Raw genomic sequence first — 18,916 nt, forward strand, 5'->3', positions numbered from 1 at the left:
CGTGAAAAGTGTTTGTTTGATGAAACTACCCTGGGTCAGTTTCAGTTTTCTCAAGCGAAAACGACATAAAACGCACCAAATTCGCTCAAATCACGAAATAGACATTCGAATCGAGACTCCATTCTGTATTTCTATGTTTTCTAATTACCTAATTTAATGTTCCCAAACTTTTAGCTGAAACAAAGATTTAACCTATTTCACCGGGGTTTTCATAAAACATTATATGACAATAAAGCACAGAAAATCCTAGATAAATTTAATACAACAATCAAATAAAAGTAAATATTTCGAAGACATGTTTACCTAACCGTTCAACTAGGGTGCTGCATTCCATTTAACATCCCAAGTAGCAATCCGCAAATAGTTCTGATACGACAAAGTCCAAACTATGTTGCAACAAGAGCACGAATATGTGTTTTATGTTATACTGGTTAGAACATGGTGACAGCAATGTTTCATCATAACATAACTAGTTACGAAATAGTTATTTAGGTTTCCAATCATAACATCTTTGTGTCATATTGAATTAAATATAATTTATAAGCTATCGTTACTTGATCCAAACATATCTAGTTACTAGTTGAAAATAAGTTTATTTGACTTCAATAGTACCAACCCATAACTAGTTTTGATACCACTTAATCCAACTGTGTTGCAACAAGAGCACGAACATGTTTTTTATGTTATACTGGTTAAAACAAGATGACAGCAGTGTTTCTTTATAACGTAAATATTAAACTAACTATCATTTGTAAGTTATCGTTACTTGATTCTAACATATCTTTAATCACAGCTATGTTTTTAGCTACTAGTTGATAAAAGGTTTATTTTCCGTTGCGAAACCATTATAAATACGTTAACGTATATGTGAATCGTTACTGTGAATTGATATAGCAACAACTTAGATATTATAAGATTATAACATATAATTTCTTCAGTAATTCAGATAGTTATCGTTAAGTTTTCCCAACGTTATGATAACTAAAATGCGAACAAAATAACCTTTGTTGACTTGAATATGGCGAACACAATATGGAGTCTCAAGAAGTGTCTGAAACGTAAATAAAATCAGGATATTACTTTTTTCAAAACTACTTTTTGCCGAAAATAGTGAAAGGCACAATAGTCATTTTTGTTCTATGCACTGTGATAAACACGAAGAAAATAATATAGGGATTGAACATCGATTGTGATAATATTATATTTCTCATGATATATGAATTTAAAATGATGAGAAATCACTCCACTTGGAATAATTTTGAGCATTCTGATCATAAAGTTATTTTGTTGTTTATTTTTTATATCTTTATAAACAGATTTTGATTGAAGGCGCATAAAAAACAGTTAAGTAAAATTGATTTCCGCTCGACAATTTTTGGATCGTTGTGAAATTTGTACCTTGTATCAAGTTTGTGACTTAAAGTACTCTTCTGCTTTTTCATTGATGATAGAAAAGTATTCTGGATTCATTCAATGTTTATAATGTCGATGGTGACTAAGTTTCAACTAGTTTACTTGGAAAAAAGTTATTTTCAAGTTATGAAAAGATAAGTTATTTCAGTATGGCATTACAACGTAACGACAACATATTTTTAGCCGACTTGACAACTAGTAGAAAATACGCTTTTTGAGTCATGCAAGTGGTTAGATGTTAGTAACAATCACTCAAATATCTGGTTGCAAACTAGTCACAAACAAGCTAGCGTAACAAAAATTGTTACTTGGGATAACCGGTATTCCAAATGAAAACTACATTCCTCCCGCGCGATTAGCCAATATAAATATTTAATAATTTGTCTAATTAATCGATTGTCGATTTTACTGCGCCAATTTCATGCTACGCTTCCTCACTTACAACATGTTTGCTTACATTTGAGCGCGCCTACGAGCAAAAATATACATACATATGTTGGAATCTCGCGTGTGGGAAACTACGCTCGGAAAATCTTCCCAATTTTCTCTACTGATCATCATCGCAGCAAGTGAGCGAACCAAGAGCCGTGCAGTAGAAATCGAAACTAGCAGCTGTCGAAACGCATTTTCCCGATCTTCAACAATAGTAGCAAATTATCCCAGCATCGAGATTTAATCCCTCGCGGTACGTTATCGAATTCGGATCCTGACATTTTCCCACTGTCGGAACCATCGCAGCGGACTAGTGCATCGGAAGATCAATTTAAACCGCGGTTTCAGATAACGGGCAATGTGAAAAAATGCCCGAAAAAGGAGGAAAAGATAAACTTCTTGGCACTAAGTGACAGTTCCATTTCGCGTTGAGAGAAAACTTCCTGCGAGTTTGAGAAACAGTGTGAGAATGAGTACCCACACAGATACAGGTGTGAGGAAAACACGACGGTTGTGAGAGCGGACAGAGAGAGAGAACGAGAAGATCGCACGGTTCGTTGTAAGTTGCCGATCCGTTCTAATGAAGCTGATCGAACGTGGTGGAAAACGATGATCGAAATGAGACGAGCGAATTATGGAAATGAATTGTTAAACATTTAGTTCTTGTTTGCTTCTAAAATTAGTGGCGGGAAATAGAGTCGTGTTGGTCGAATCCGCGGGAGAAAGCCGGAAAAAAACAAATTGTGTGAACACTGGGAAAAACAAATTCCTCGAGAATGAATCGACAGCGATCGTCGGTGCGGAGCCGGGGATCTTCCTCGACCACCACCAGTGACCCGCGGGAGAAAGTGAAGGACTGCTGTCGGAAGTTTATCGCATTTATGTGCACTCAGGTTGGTGTCGGTGGTTTGATCGTTGTGTACGCCTTGGTCGGAGCAGCTAGTTTCATGTCGATAGAAACACAGGAACCGAATCCTTTGATAGAGCATGTAGCAAATTTGAGGCGGAATTGTGCGGCAGAACTGTGGGAAGTGACCGAGCAGCACAACCTGTTCAACAGTTCCATCTGGCATCTGGATGCGGATTTAGTGCTCAAACGTTATCAGGATGACTTTGCCGAGGCGATCCGTCGGGGATACGACGGACGAACTCCGGAGGAGGCGTGGAACTTTCCAGCGGCGTTAATGTTCTGTTTGGCTGTCTTCACCATGATCGGCTACGGAAACATGGTACCTCGGACGGCTTGGGGTAAAGGTGCTACGGTGATTTATGCCACATTCGGAATACCACTGTATATTCTGTACTTTATGAATATGGGAAAAGTTCTCGCTTCCACTTTTAAATGGCTCTACACTTGGCTTCACGAATGTAGCCATGATAACGATGATGACCTGGCACTCGAAGACGGAAATGGAGTACCGCAACGTAAACGAATCATAGTACCAACGACGGCCTGTCTGTGGGTCATTTCGATTTACATTGCGACCGGTACGATCATGTTTGCCGAGTGGGAAAAATGGTCCTATCTGGATTCAGCCTATTTCTGTGTGACCAGTTTGTGCAAGATTGGAATCGGAGATCTCGTACCAGGAGCGAACATTCTGGACTCGCAAAGTGGCAAACCCACCAAATTAGTGATAAATTTTGTCTACATGTTACTCGGAATGGGTCTGGTTGCCATGTGTTACATCCTTATGCGGGAGGAGGTACGCATCAAAATGCAGGAAATCAAAGAAGACACACGGCTTTGTTTGGAGGACATGAGCTCCAAGTTTGCGAAGTGCTTCGGCAGCAGTAAGGATTCCCAGTACTACGATTGAAATTCCAATAGTGACAGAACAGGCGATACAAAATCAACTTTATCTCATGTGTTTTTCTAAGAGATTCATATTTAATACGTAGTGAGAATTTTTGTCTTGTCAAATAGCGTAAATAAAAAAGTGAAGTATACATGAAAAATGTGAAATCGCTCTAATGTTTACTTTTCAGCAGCTCGACGTTGTGTTAAACTTTGATCAATCGATGAACTTGGAGTGTTTGGGAGAGTGAACAGAATTGCTTCTGAGTCCGAGACATTCATATTTCATTACTAAGCGATACAGATTAGCACTTGTCAAATGATGCAATCTTCCATTCATACAGAACTTTACAGGTTCCAAGTGTAATGTTAGGTGTGTAATCAAGAAAATTTTTTCGGATGGGGTTTCAGAACATGATGATTAATTTATAACATATACGCATTGAAATATGCATATAATTACTTGAAATTTTTTTGGATAAAGTCATTTCTGTATAAAATGTTCAAAACGACGAATGTAACAATGAGAGATTCTCTTTGTTTACTTTCTCTTTCGATTCCTGCTTTTTTCGGTAAATTCTTTAGTACAGATTAAAAGATAATAGATTTAGTTATTATTATTGATAAATAATTGAAGAGAAGGATTGCTAAGAGTACCGTAATAATAAAGGAAAGAGAACGTAAATAAAGAGAATCTCTCATTGTTACATTCGTCGTTTTGAACATTTTATACAGAATTGTTGAAAATGTTTCATTGACAAATATGACAAATTTCGCGCTAACTCATACTCGCAGTTGGCAAATTTAAATAAAACTTTTTGGACATGTAGAAATAAAATTTACTGGGCACGTAGTTGTCTTAAGGTGACCGTGGAAGCGAGCCACTTATGAATGGCTGAAAGCAAAAATCGGATAAGTGAAACTTAGTTTGGAAAACCCGTTTAAGTATTTTTGAATGCCAAAACATTGAAAGCAAAAACCGGACATGGAAGAATCCTTCAAAAATATCTTTTCTGGAAGAACCGGACATAATAACTTTGAATGCAAAAACCGGACAAAACCTTATCCGGTTCTTCCAAAACAAATGTATTTATCCGGTTTTTGCTTTCAAAATTTTTACTGACTGTCGCTTCGGACGAAGTATGGCTTGCTTGTTTTTAAGGGCAACTTAATCTATGCTGCGTTCCCATAGCGGCAGTTTGTAAAAATTTTGAATTCAAGAACCGGATAAATACATTTGTTTTGGAAGAACCGGTTAAGTCTATGTCCGGTTTTGGCATTCAAAGTTATATTGTCTGCAGAAAAGATGTTTTTAAACGATTCTTGCATTGCAAAATACATGTCTGGTTTTTGCTATCAATGTTTTTATTCGATTTTGGTATCCAAAAATACTTAAACGGGTTTTCCAAACTAAATTTCACTTATCCGATTTTTTATTCAGCCGTTCATAGCTACCAAGAAACCGCCTCCACCATCCGTTATTTTGCCATGCCCTTGATATAAACAAAGCAATAAAAACACATTTTTTCTATGAGTAGGGATAAATATTTTGCGTGGAATTGCTACTGCAATTTGATGACATAATCATTCGTCCTATTGATGTATGCTTACGATTAACTATCAACTCTGAAAAATGATTTGTGCAAAAATTTTGCGGATCTTCATTGGAAGTTTCTTCTTAAAATGTTATTATTTTTCACTCACATTAAGATTTCAACCGCTTTGTGTAGCTCTGTAGCATAAGCAAGCTTTATGAAACTACACCGATAAACTTATCCTCTGATCTAAACAATTTATTAGAAAACCTTTGGATAACTCATAATTCGCGATATAAAATTTGCCGGCGTGCTTTAGTTTTGGTAATACCACCCTTTTATAATGGCAGTGATGCCATACATAATTAGGAAAAACAAGCTTTCCAATGCACTAAAAATGGATTTATTTTCTATTAGTCGCACATTGACAAGTTAATTTAACGGATCAGAACTACTTTCGTACATCACCATCTAAAGCTTCAACATTTTTTAAATACCGATACCTTTTCCTTCTTTTCATTTCAAACATTGCTTCCCCTCCAAGTTATCCGCCACTATTTTCTCTTATTTACCGTCGCAAAGAAATGCAAACAATAAACAAGCAGTTCAAGTATTGCAATCTTTTCAAAATCATGCGCTCATTCGCGAAAATCGAAAGATAAATAGATGGAATACGTTGATACACTTAGCCGCGACTAAAATATTCTCGTCAATATATGAATTTATAGCTTCAAATTTGCCTGATAAATCTTTTCAGAGTCAATTGTCATCAAGCCCTTTCGTTCAACCGGAAGTGTCAGTGTTCTCTGGGTGAGGTTACCTTCCTCCCCGAACAAGATGAGTTTGTCGACAAAATCAAAAGTGTAGAATTTGTTGGTTTGTATTTTTTGAGTAAGGGAATAATTCCGGAAGTACTTTTTATTTAAATATACTTCTTCGTATTAGCAGCACAAAGCGATACAATCGATACAGCATTAACGAGTTCAAATAAAGCGATATCTCGCCAAAACTATAGAAACGAAATATCGCTATCAGAATGCATGGAGGACATCTGCATAAAATATTGTGCTGGTACATCTTCTAAATTAAAAATATTTAGTCAATTCTGTTTAGATAAGTGATTAGAATAGTTTCAATGTTTACATTATTTTCTTATAACTGTACCCATCTCTATTCACAAATATTATTACAATTCGAAACAGTATTGTTTCACCAATACTTTTACATTTATTTTCCCTGGTTTCTATCGACGGTCACCTTGAAATGTCATATTGCATACTTTGTTTTGCCAAAATTGGTCTAGACTGTCATTTATAAGGTCTAAACTTTTTTAACCATTCAAATAGTTGACGAAAAACGACAAAGCCTACAAAAAAGTATTATACTATTGGTTTTCACAAAATTAGTCAAATTTTCCAATAAAAATACTGGAAAACTTTCAATTTACAAAAAAAAAAAACATTTTTTGATAAAAAGTTATTTACAGTGTGGGGACGGGTATAGCGTGATGGGTAAGTCGATACCTTTCACGCAGTCCGCCTGGGTTTGATTCCCAACCCCCGCAAGGTTAAAGTCTTTATAATCGAAACAAAAAAAATTACAGTGTCTTTTTATTTTATAAACTGAAAAATTATGATGTAGAAAAAGTTTTAGTTAGAAACTCTTTTTTTCTAAAACTGTCCTCCTTACGATACAGGGACGGTTGGAAGGGAACATAATAACCTACCTTAGGACAAAGTTTCATTGAATTCGAAAGTGGTATACCAATTTTTTGCAATTAATTAGAGTAGAAAAATGACAAATCCTACAAAAAATTGTTGTGCTGGTGATGTTCTCAAAAAAGTGTAATTTTCGAAAAAATACTGAAAAAAATACTAATCGAATTTTACACTGAAAAAAAAACCGCTCTTAAAAATATGAAGTCAAATTACAAAAAAGGCAACTTTTGTCCCAACATAGATAATTATGTTCCCTGCCAACCTTCCATATATTGTAAGATTTGCGTTTTGAAAGGAAAAAGTTTTTCTAACAAAAACTCTTCCTTATCCTTTTTTGCAATGTTTGGCTTGGGGTTCAAAATCAAAAATGGGTTCCTTTGTAAATCGATTATAAACTTTTAAAATAAATTGTTTTCAGTGTTGGACTCGATAACAAATTTTTCAGCATTTTATTATGAAAATTTTTACTGATTTTGTGATAATCACTAGTTTATTTATCTATTCAATGTCTGGATAACTTTTTTTTATTTTGTCGTGAATATGACTTACTTTACTTTAATAGTGAATATCTCGACTTGTATTAACGGCAGCAACATAATTATTTCACCATTTCATCAAAAATACGATTAGGAATTCAGAATAATATTTTGAACAGTGTGAGATAATTATAAACAACTCAAAAGTTAAGTTTTCTCAAACTTTGAAAACAACGCGGAAACTCCTTACTTTTGCTTGGCTTTTTCGCGCAAGGACGACGATTTCGAGGTAGTCAGGCACATATCTTCAACTGAACGCATATAAAAGGAGAACCGTGATTAAAAATCGAGATCCTCTTCGAATCAAAAATCGAATCTTCATCGGAGAGTGCACCTTCTGCGTGGTTAAAAACCTCAAACGCTCAGGTCGTAACTCTCATTTGCTTTTCAGTAGTCGTGGAGAGAAGTCGTCTTCGAGTTTCAGAACTTAGCTCCGGAATATAGGTTCAGAATTCAGAGCCTGCGTGCTGAAACTAGATTGTGGAAAAAGATCCCGGAACTGATTTCAGTTTCGAAATTGTAGTTCCAGAACTAAATTGCAACTGAATTCTGAGTATGTTCTAAGTTCTGAATTTTGTTCTATTTATTGTGATGCTGATGATACTGAGTACCCATCGGAATTCGAACTCGACTCGTATCTCTCCATCACGAGCACTTTCATAAAAGATTCTTTTCAGAGCCACCATTTTTTTTGTCGTGAATACGACTTACTTTACTATGGGGCGCCTTTTCAAAATTTACCCTCTGAGAGAGTGATAAGTTTTTGATCGTGAATATCTCCTGTTGTATCTAATGAATCAACATAATTCTTGCAACATGCCATCGGAAATATGATCACAATTTTATGATAAAATTTTCAGTTGTGTGACATAATCTCAAATAGTTCAAAATTAAACTTTTCTTAAATGTTTGGTACAAACGAGTGTCAAAGAGGATAATTCATAAGGCGCGTTTGCCTTTCTCGTATTTTTAAAGCTCATAGCTCAGTGATCTGTGAAAGGATTTATATAATCTAACTACCAACAGAATCGAAATTTTTCTACTTAAACGTGTATAGCAAAAGCATTGAAGTATTTCAATAGTACACTATTGAAAAACCTGTCTCATTTGACCCATGTCAACACCAGCCAATCAGAACGCGTTCTGAGGAAGAGAAGAAAATATCTGCTGCTGTACAACAAATCGTTCGAGAAAAATGTTCCGAACAGTGCTTAATATCGTAGTGAGTTCCACAATTTGGTCCTTCTGAATGGCAGGAATGAATCCCGTACAGCATCCTGATAGTTTCTTTCAATGAAATGCAAATCCGAAATGAAATAATCGACATTAAAATTATGCGGCTATTTTTATAGCCGTTAGGACCGCCCATTAGTGAAAAAGCTACAAACGAAATTACGTAAAATGAAACCTCTTAACAAAAATTGGATCAGTTTGGATTCTATCGCCACTGCGAGCAGATGTATTTTATGTCGTTTGTAAAGCTAGTTTCGCTTTCGACAAGAGCGATTACGTCACAGCTGCCAGTCATTAGCATTGGTGAAAAACCAACGGTGGAGAGCATTACACAAAATCAACCGTTCTAATGGCTCTAAAAGTTTTCTAAAACTATTAGGATTTGTTGTTCGCAAATCGAAGGTAATTATCCTCAATTTAGTGCAAATCAAGAACAGTTTGATTAGATTTGTGCACTTTTCGCTGTATGAAATTCACAGTAATCGAGATCAAGTGAAGCCTTCTTTGTTTTTGCGAAAAATGTGAAAAAGGGGAATGCTTGCATAATTCATACAATTGATATTCGGAAGTGTTAAGGAACATGTCAGTTGTTTTCGTATTCACGACATCCAGTTATGTCTCTGACATTACCCATCCGCCTTTTATTATAAAGGACTATACTGGCTAATTAATAATATATATCATAAAATTTAATTGTGTTTCAGAATGTTTGATGTAACTAATCTGTACTTTAGTCTAGGCGCATCGTTTAAAATTCTAGTAGTGAAAAAGGAGAAAGTTGCACAATTCACACAATTGATCAACTACCAACTCGAATTCGGAAGTATAAAGAAAGCGTGTCAGTTTTACTCGTATTTACGACATCCAGTTATGTCTCTGACATTACACACCCGTACTTTTTTAAAGCCCGATTGGGTTGGATCTTATTCGTCATTCGAATACATGTATTTTCATACCTACGATTCAAGTTTATTCACTGAATGTAGATGCGGTTGTTTGCATTGCTTACCAGGAATTACTTGAGGATTACAAATGAAGAATACTGCGAATTAGATTTTGATCACTTTACCCAGTCCGGGATATTCGTTTCCTTCATCTCGGTTCCGACACTGGCAGTGAAAACAGAACTTCAACCATTTCACTTTGGCGCCATAAGTTAGATAAACTGTTTTGATCTTCTCGTTGGAAAGCATCATTGCCATTTAGCTCGGACAAAACAGCGAAGCCCATATTATAAATTAAATATCGCCACTGGCTTCAGTCCTGCCAAAATGATAAATTGTAAGAATGTTCTCCATTGCTTCCATCAGCACCCGTCTCGAGCAAATAGAATAAGTATTACTTCGGAGATCCGTTTGTGCAGTAGTAGCGTGGAGAGGGACATTCTCCACAGTACCTTAGCGAAATGAGAAATGACTCGAGCGCTCGCACTGTGCCCCTCCAACCGGCGACGTCGGTGGGCAAGGAAGGCTTATTAAATAGTAGAACAATTCACTCGATGGTGAAAACTTTCTATGCGCGCACTATCAGCTAGTACGTTGAAAGCATTATGTTTTTTCGAAATTATCATAATTAATGCAAATGACTTTTGCTCGCTTCCTTCCGAAGCTGTTGTCTGTCATTTTGCCCCCCGCCTTAGAAAGAAGTGCCTTGAATCAACCTTCCCCGTTCCATTTGTGCGGGAAACACGTGCTCAGACAGAAAGTTCCTCAGCCGACCGACCGACTGTCACTTTCAGTTTGTTGAGAATTAAATTTAAAACCTTTTGCGCGGGTATTTTGGTGGAACATTTGCAGGCTAAATAGTTATTTAGTTTTCCAGTGCAAGATGACGCGTTTTGACGGAGAAGATAAATATTTATATGTCACGGAGCGCAAAGAACGAACGTGAATTCATTTCGAATTACATCAGAGGCTTGGCGGGAAGTTTCCGGGAGCAAACTAGATGTTTAATTAGTTGTTTTTTTGGATAAACTTTTGGAACCCCAGTGAAGCACTATAAAAGCTGTTGTTGCAACGAAATGGTTTTTTATTCGCACGCCCAAGTTGAACCTTTGTTTCAAAAAAGTTTGGTGGTTCATTTGGAAAGTAATGAGTAATGAAACAATGTACAACTTTATGTTAGTATTGATTATTTGCATTTCTGTTGTCATACTCACTTTGGAACACAAATTTTCACGAAATGGATAATGATTTTTAACATTTTGAGTTATGTTATAGATATAAAAGATTTTGCAATAGTTAGTGGTATTACCATAGAGAACAGATCTCCATGTAGAGATTCTGAAGTGTGTAAGAAGTTTAACGATTGTTTGGCAGATTGATCACCAAACAGCAATTCGTCTATGGGCGATCTAACGTTGTGGTTCACAGCTAGAGGCGTACGTGTGCGAGGATGATGATTGCAAATTTATCTGTCAAAATGAAAGGGAAATCAATTTCCACTTGTAAACTCATTTATGAGTTATTTACAAAGTCCTTTGTTCAAGCCAAGAGTATAGCAATGAAAATTCTCAGTTCCAATTTTTACATGTGCGAAAATGTTATGTTGGTCATTTTCAAATCATACCCGGGTAGGTGTAAATAACAAACAAAGGTCAAAATAATAACAAATTTTACCATCATATCTTGGCTTGATGTTTCTGTGTTGTCAGAGCGATACTTGATATTTTCGTGATATTTCATCAAGGGATCAAGACATTGTACAATATCTGTTCAACATCAAAATTAGTTATAATATCTTATTTCGTTATTGATGAGCTATTTCAAATTCATTAAGTAAATTGACCCAGTAGTTTTATCTTCAAATAAAATATCATTGAATAAACTGCATCAGAATCAGATAAGAGAAATACTTAAGATATTACTCTATTCTAAATGCTAGATTATAAAATAATTAACAAATTCATCTTCTATAAATATTTTGTTCTTGGTTTGATATTACAATGACAGAATTTTTTATTTTGTTGCTATTTTCTCATGCAAGCTTTGATATGATTTTTGATATTTTAACTCTTATTTCAAACTAAATAATGTTAATTTCTACCATTGAGATGTTTGATTTTAATGACAGAATTTGGTATTGGTTTGCAAATCACTTCTACCCGGGTATATTCAAATGTTCCAAATACGCAATGTTAAGATGAGAAAGAGTTTTTTAACGCCTTCTGATTTATACATCTAGCGTTCAAAAGAACCTCAACCATACCAAAACACATTTCGGATCTCGATATTATTCAACATATCATCTTATAAAATCAAAAATGATTACACGAAATAAAAGAAAATTAAAATTACAGTTCTTGTAACTAATCCTAAAATTCTATAACCAATAGAAGCGCTTTGAGCAAACCTATCGCTTATGGACTCTTGCGTTAGAGCTTGCATGCAATGGTGATTCATGCGTGCAAAACCGCTTGCCAAGATGATTTTTAACGAATTTCCACACAGTTTTTTTTTTAAAGTTTGTGCTAGCTTGGATGTAGGCGTGATTAGTCAAAGCACTACGAACTAAAAAAAGTTTTGGAATTAGTTATAAAGATTTCTTTTGCATAATACCATAACACCTTGCATTTAAATTTAAGTAAGTGAAAAAAGATTCAGTCATTTATGAGAAAAGGAAATCAGTTCCATTTCACTATTGCCGGTAGTTCCGGGGACAGGTGAGATGGAATTTAGTTCATTAAACTATTAACTAATATGAACTACAAACTGAAACATCTTCGAGAAAATATAGTGATAATATTTGTCACACACACAAACATTTGCTGATCTCGACCAACTGACAAACCCTCCGGGCCTATTTTTGTATTGTTACTTTTCAAGATGATTTTAATTTTTTGACACTCATCACTCTGTAAATCCGGAACCGGAAGTCTGATCCAGATAAAATTGCTGATCAGCCTATGAGACCATTCCTGAATTTTGTTTGGCTATGACTTCCGGTTCCGGAGTTATGGGTTAAAATGTGCAAAAAAATAATATGTGTACTAACGTTTCTTAGAGATGGCGTGACCGATTTTTATAAACTTAGAGTCAAATTAATGGTCTTATGATTCTTTAGAAAACTTCTTGATTTCATCTGGATCGGACTTTCAGCTCCAGAATTTTAAGGAGATTAGTGTAAAAATTCCAATTTCAAATTTTCTCAGAGATTACGTAACCGATTTTCACAGACTTAGATTCAAATGAACGGTCTTATAGATTCATTTGGATCTGACCTCTGGTTTGCGGAATTATAGAGTAAAGTGTTTGAAAACCTTTATACCATCAGTTAGAGAGGCGAAAAAAAAACGAAAAAAATTCTACAGTGACCTCAAAACTACTCCATTTATTATCAGTAAGCGGCCAAACAAACTGATTAAGGTTATCCTGGTTCTCAGTTTCTGATTCCGGAGGCACAGGAAATAGTGGTCATATTTTCTCAAATGGATCTCACTATTTTTTCTCAGTGATGATTTGATCGATTTTCTCATACTTAACAGATCGGCTGAAAAGTTCGTATCGTTTCTATGAGAGGGCGCCACTAGAATTAAATCCATACCATTTTCAGTTAGTACCAACCTTCAAAAGATACGTGTATAAATTTGACAGCTGTCTGATTATTAGTTTGTGAGATATTGCATTTTGTGTGAAGCTACTTTTGTTATTGTGAAAAAAAAGAAAAAAAAGGGATTTCATGTGTTGATGAAACACTACTTTTTGATGAAAAAAAGTGCCGCCGATACCAAAAAATGGCTTGATGAGTGTTATCCAGACTCTGCACCGGGCGAAGCAACAATTCGTAAGTGGTTTGCAAAATTTCGTACTGGTCATATGAGCACCGAAGACGATGAACGCAGTGGACGTCCAAAAGAGGCTGTTACCGATGAAAACGTGAAAAAAATCCACAAAATGATTTTCAATGACCGTAAAGTGAAGTTGATCGAGATAGCTGACACCCTAAAGATATCAAAGGAACGTGTTGGACATATTATTCACGAATATTTGGATATGAGAAAGCTTTGTGCAAAATGGGTGCCTCGTGAGCTCACAATCGATCAAAAACAACAACGAATTGATGATTCTGAGCAGTGTTTGGAGCTGTTATATCGAAATAAAAACAATGGACGAAACATGGCTCCATCACTTCACTCCGGAGTCCAATCGACAGTCAGCTGAGTGGACTGCACGCGAAGAACCGAACCCAAAGCGTGGAAAGACTCAACAATCGGCCGGTAAGGTTATGGCGTCTGTATTTTGGGATTCGCATGGTATAATTTTCATCGACTACCTTGAAAAGGGAAAAACCATCAACAGTGACTATTATATAGCGTTATTAGAGCGTTCGAAGGACGAAATTTCAAAAAAAACGGCCTCATTTGAAAAAGAAAAAAGTTTTGTTTCATCAAGACAATGCACCGTGTCACAAGTCGATGAAAACCATGCTGAAATTGAACGAATTGGGCTTCGAATTGCTCCCTCATCCACCGTATTCTCCAGATTTGGCCCCCAGTGACTTTTATCTGTTCTCAGACCTCAAGAGAATGCTCGCTGGTAAAAAATTTAGAAGCAATGAAGAGGTAATCGTTGAAACTGAGGCCTATTTTGAGACAAAGGACAAATCGTACTACAAAAATGGTACCGAAAAGTTGGAAGATCGCTATAATCGCTGTATCGCCTTTGATGGCAATTATGTTGAATAATAAAAACGAATTTTGGCAAAAAAATGTGTGTTTCTATTAAACGATACAAACTTTTCAGCCGAACTGTTAATTTCACCCGAATCCGATTTCTGGTTCCGGAGTTCTAGGGTACAGTGTGTTAAAAATTTTATACCAGCACTTAAAAACTTAAAAAGGGGCGAAACAGAAAATGTTAAATAATTCTAACTCGGCCAAAACTACTCCAATCGGTAAACGGTCAACTAAACCGATTCCGGATATTTTTTTCAAGAATCGAAGAACGCCACAGTATTATATATAATAGTATGATTGATACGAGAAATTCATCATTACACCACTAGGTGGATTAAAACAGGTTTTTAATAACATAGATAGCCGTCTTAGTGAAACATAGTCGCAAGAAATATCTGCACGGTTTTAAACGTGCGTCTTAAACTTAGCCCGAAGGAATCGATTGGTTAAATGTTCCCTGAATAACTGACGGAGTTTAGTCTAGCTCGATTTTTTTAGCAAGAACAAATAAAATAAGGCGTTGTAAATAAGCTTGAACATTTTTTAGTTTCGCGAAAGAGCATTATTCAATAAATAACACTTTTCAATTTTTCGCTAATCAACACACACTTGCCAGCAACACTTAGGAGCCGCATCGTACTACCAGTGATGCCAATTCTCTCCTGTTCAGAAGTACCGGAAATAGTGGTTAAAAAATACAAAAGGTATCTCACTTCATTTTCTCGGATATGACGCGCCGATTTTCACAAGCTTGTGCCCAATTGAAAGGTTTCGGGCAGCGATGCAATGTATTTTTTTTATTCTAAGTACAAAATACTCAAATTTTGAAAGCTTCGTTCTTAAATTCAGGAATGAGTAGATAGGTGGTAACTTAAGTTTAGACTACGTTTTTATGAAATTGAGTGGCGTGTCACTCAATTTTGAGTTAAGTTCAATGAGGGTGTACAATAAAACAGGAAAAATTGTCGGTAATATTATTTACATTGCTGAAAAAACCACACTTACCTAAAAATCTGTATAAAATTAGTAGTTTTTGCAAAATCCGTATAAAATTCAGTAAATTTTACCAATGTACTTGAAAATTAGTAAAATACTGAAAAATCCGTATATCTGGTAACCCTGGTTTCGGGCTTATTCAATATACTGAAATCTGATCTGACATAGAATGAACCTTATCATTGCAAATGTCAAGAACAAGAATATTTGAAAAGAACATATCTCGCCTGCAGACGATTGCAGACGAGTAATTCAACCACGGTATGAAAGCTCTTTTAAAGTAGTTTAATATATAAGTAGTCTCATCTGCATCTTTCTGCGCCTTTTGATGATAGACAAGGAATAGGATAAAAAAAAGCATGAAAAATGGCTCTATTCCATTAAACTGAAATGATAGCAGCATAGAATGAAAAACTTTGTAGAACATGAAAAACTTGTATAAATTGAAAATATATATGTTTTCTTACAAAAACTGGTTTTAGGACACCCCTCTCAGAAAATACATTATATCATAAATTACACTCAAGTTACAGGAATAGTATCTTCAGCAAATTTGTTTGAAATAACTTTTTGTTCAACTTTATCGAAGTAACTTAGCCCCTATGTTGATCCGCAGCTAAAATAATATTTTTATCTCACTTTTAGGGGGATTAATCACATAAATAAAATTTGTCAAAAGATGGCGTCTATCATTCTGAGCAACTTTGCTGAAGATACTGTACCTCAAAAATCACGTTTCTATGAGTTATCAATTAAGAGCGTGAAATTGCGCTTTTGAACCACTGTGCAGTGGTTTGAATTAATAAAAACGTGGACATAAATCAGTAGCTGCCAAACCGTTCTTTTAATGCATATAGTTGCTTTTAAGAAACTATTTACAAATATATACCACGTGATTTGATTCTATCCTTAATTGTTCATGGCCTACTTTGACGAAAAACATAACCATAACTTATTTTTCTGAAGAGATAGAATTTTTTTTTCTTCTACAAAGTTTTAGAACTATTAAAAATAATTTACTTTGTCAAATATACCAAAAGTCTAGGTCTCACCGTTTCGGATATACAAATGGAGTAAACTCTCATCCACCGATGGACTTGACACCGAGACGCACGACACGAAGCCTGTTGGAGGTCTCTAAGCCACCCGACCCAGTCCTGTCTCCTACCAGAATTTCTTCATCATCAGCACTTGACGACCTCGATTCCAGCCATCAGAGCCGTCTCGGTACTGCGATCGGGAGCGGTGAAAGAGACCTCCAGCCGTCACCCTCAGGCGAGTACCCTAGCATTTCTTCTGTACCTCAAGCCCACGCTTTTCCGGTTTCCAGCCCAACTTGTCGAATTGGTACAACTCACTCTGCCTCCGCACGCGGTCTCCGTGTTTATTATCAAAATACTCGGGGACTGAGGACAAAACTGGACGATGTCTACCTGGCTGCACTGGATAGCGATTATGAAGTTTGTGTTCTCAGAGACGTGGTTGGACGAGCAAATCAATTCTGTTCAACTATTTGGTGACCTTTTCAACGTCTACAGATGCGACCGCAGCATAGCTAATAGCATTCGAACACGTGGTGTCTAACACGTTGTACTCCGGTTTGATCAGGGATGATCGGTTCACTTCGATCGAAACGATATGGGTTAAGATTAAACTTCTCTCTCGAAACGTATTTGTCGGAGCTGTGTACATTCCACCTGAACGACGACATGACTGCAGTACCATGCAGCTTCACCTGGATGCTGCTAAATGTGCTGCAACGATAGCTGATCCATCTGATGTGCTTTTAATGCTTGGGGATTTTAATCAGCCGGGGCTTGTTTGGTCACCCACTCGTCATGGATATGCGTTTCCCGATCCGATAGTATCGACAACTACTCCTGCCAGCCGCTTGCTTGCTTTTCTCGGTCTGAGTCAGATAAGCCATGTTTCTAACTTTCAATCTCACTTTTTGGATTTGGTGTTTGCAAGCGCGAACTCGCTTCTAGATTGTGCCGTTAATGAAGCTGCTGATGTTGTCGTCGCTCTTGACAACTTTCATCCCGCTCTTGATATATCTATCGCAAATGATATTGCGCAACACTACGACGAAACTTCGAGCGCTGATAGGCTAAATTTTCGTAAGACCGACCTTGCTCTGCTGCGTCGTTCCTTAAATCGTATCGATTGGAACGCAGAGTTGAACTACACCGACATCGAATCAGCCGTCGCACGCTTCAATTGCCTTCTCCTAGATTGTATCTCTGCCTCTGTACCGAGGTCCCAACCTCCGAGGAAGCCACCATGGACAAACGCCACTCTGCGGAAACTGAAGCGTGCACGTGCTAAATCTCTTCGTGCATTCTGTAGCCGACAATCCCCCCTTATCAAACAGAACTTCTCAGTTGCCAGCAGCAACTATCGCAGCTACAATAAGTTTCTTTAAAAGCGGTATGTCAATCGCACTCAACAGAATCTGTGCCGCAACCCGAAGGGATTCTGGTCGTTCGTCAATACAAAGAGGAAAGAAAATGGTCTCCCGTCAAGGCTGCATCTCGACAATGACATTGCTGTGTCCCCTGCTGATACGTGCAGTCTTTTTGCGAAACACTTCTCGAGTGTTTTCTCGAACGACACACCAAGGCAAGCTGAGATAGGCAGAGCAGTCCGTGATGTACCTGCTAATGTCATCGACATGGACGTGTTTGCAGTGGATGTCCAAATGGTTATCACGGCTATAAGCAAAATCAAGTCGTCATATTCACCCGGCCCGAGTATAATTCCCTCAGCTGTTCTGAAAAAATGCTCCGACATTTTAGTTGCTCCGCTTTCTGCATTATTCAACTTGTCGCTTCGTCTGCACAAATTTCCATCGGAATGGAAACGCTCTACGATGTTCCCCGTGTTTAAGAAAGAGGATAAATGCAATATAGTGAACTACCGTGGCATTACCTCGCTGGGAGTGGAATCCAAGGTGTTTGAGACGCTGATTTACGAAAAACTCTTTGCATCTTGCAAGCAATACATTAGTCCCTACCAGCATGGATTCTTTCCGGGTCGCTCTGTTGAGACTAATCTCATTAGCTTTACATCGTTCTGCATGGATCGAATATGCAAAAAACTGCAAGTGGATGTGATCTACACGGATCTAAAAGCTGCATTCGACAAAGTCAACCATGACATTCTGCTAGCTAAACTTGAAAAAATGGGATGTTCGTCTGGATTCGGCGATTGGCTAAGATCATACCTGGTGCAACGAGAATTATCTGTCTGCATTGGAAATAGTTCTTCTGACTGCTTTTCCAACTGTTCAGGAGTTCCGCAGGGCAGCACACTGGGTCAATTACTCTTCTCACTATTCGTCAATGATGCAGCTTTTGTCCTACAGTGTGTAGGAAAATTGTTTTTCGCTGATGATGTCAAAATTTATCACGTCGTTCGTAACCAAGCTGATTGCCGAGAACTGCAGAACCTCCTGTGCATCTTCAACGACTGGTGCGAACGTAATATGATGGTCTTGTGTGTCGCTAAATGTTCTGTAATTAGCTTTCGAAGGACCAGGACTGCAGTTCCGTTTGATTATAACATCGCTGGGACCCCGC

At 36.9% G+C, this 18,916-nt stretch overlaps 2 protein-coding genes across 3 annotated transcripts in view; one reads left to right on the forward strand and one right to left on the reverse strand.

The window, feature by feature from the left end:
- LOC131425389 (mitochondrial protein C2orf69 homolog) overlaps nt 1-18,916 on the reverse strand; it is a 63,111-nt gene that overhangs the window by 25,683 nt on the left and 18,512 nt on the right. The gene's annotated exons all lie outside the window — the stretch shown is intronic.
- On the forward strand, nt 2,018-3,785 carry LOC131425390 (TWiK family of potassium channels protein 12). The gene has a single exon (XM_058587232.1). The coding sequence runs from the start codon at nt 2,622-2,624 to the stop codon at nt 3,663-3,665; it is 1,044 nt and encodes a 347-aa protein (XP_058443215.1). The 5' UTR covers nt 2,018-2,621; the 3' UTR covers nt 3,666-3,785.

This window comes from Malaya genurostris, chromosome 1 (assembly GCF_030247185.1).
Source record: "Malaya genurostris strain Urasoe2022 chromosome 1, Malgen_1.1, whole genome shotgun sequence".
NCBI lineage: Eukaryota > Metazoa > Arthropoda > Insecta > Diptera > Culicidae > Malaya > Malaya genurostris.

Coding starts and splice junctions, on each gene's coding strand:
- LOC131425390 (XM_058587232.1), top strand. CDS start 2,622: ATGAATCGACAGCGATCGTCGGTGCGGAGCCGGGGATCTTCCTCGACC.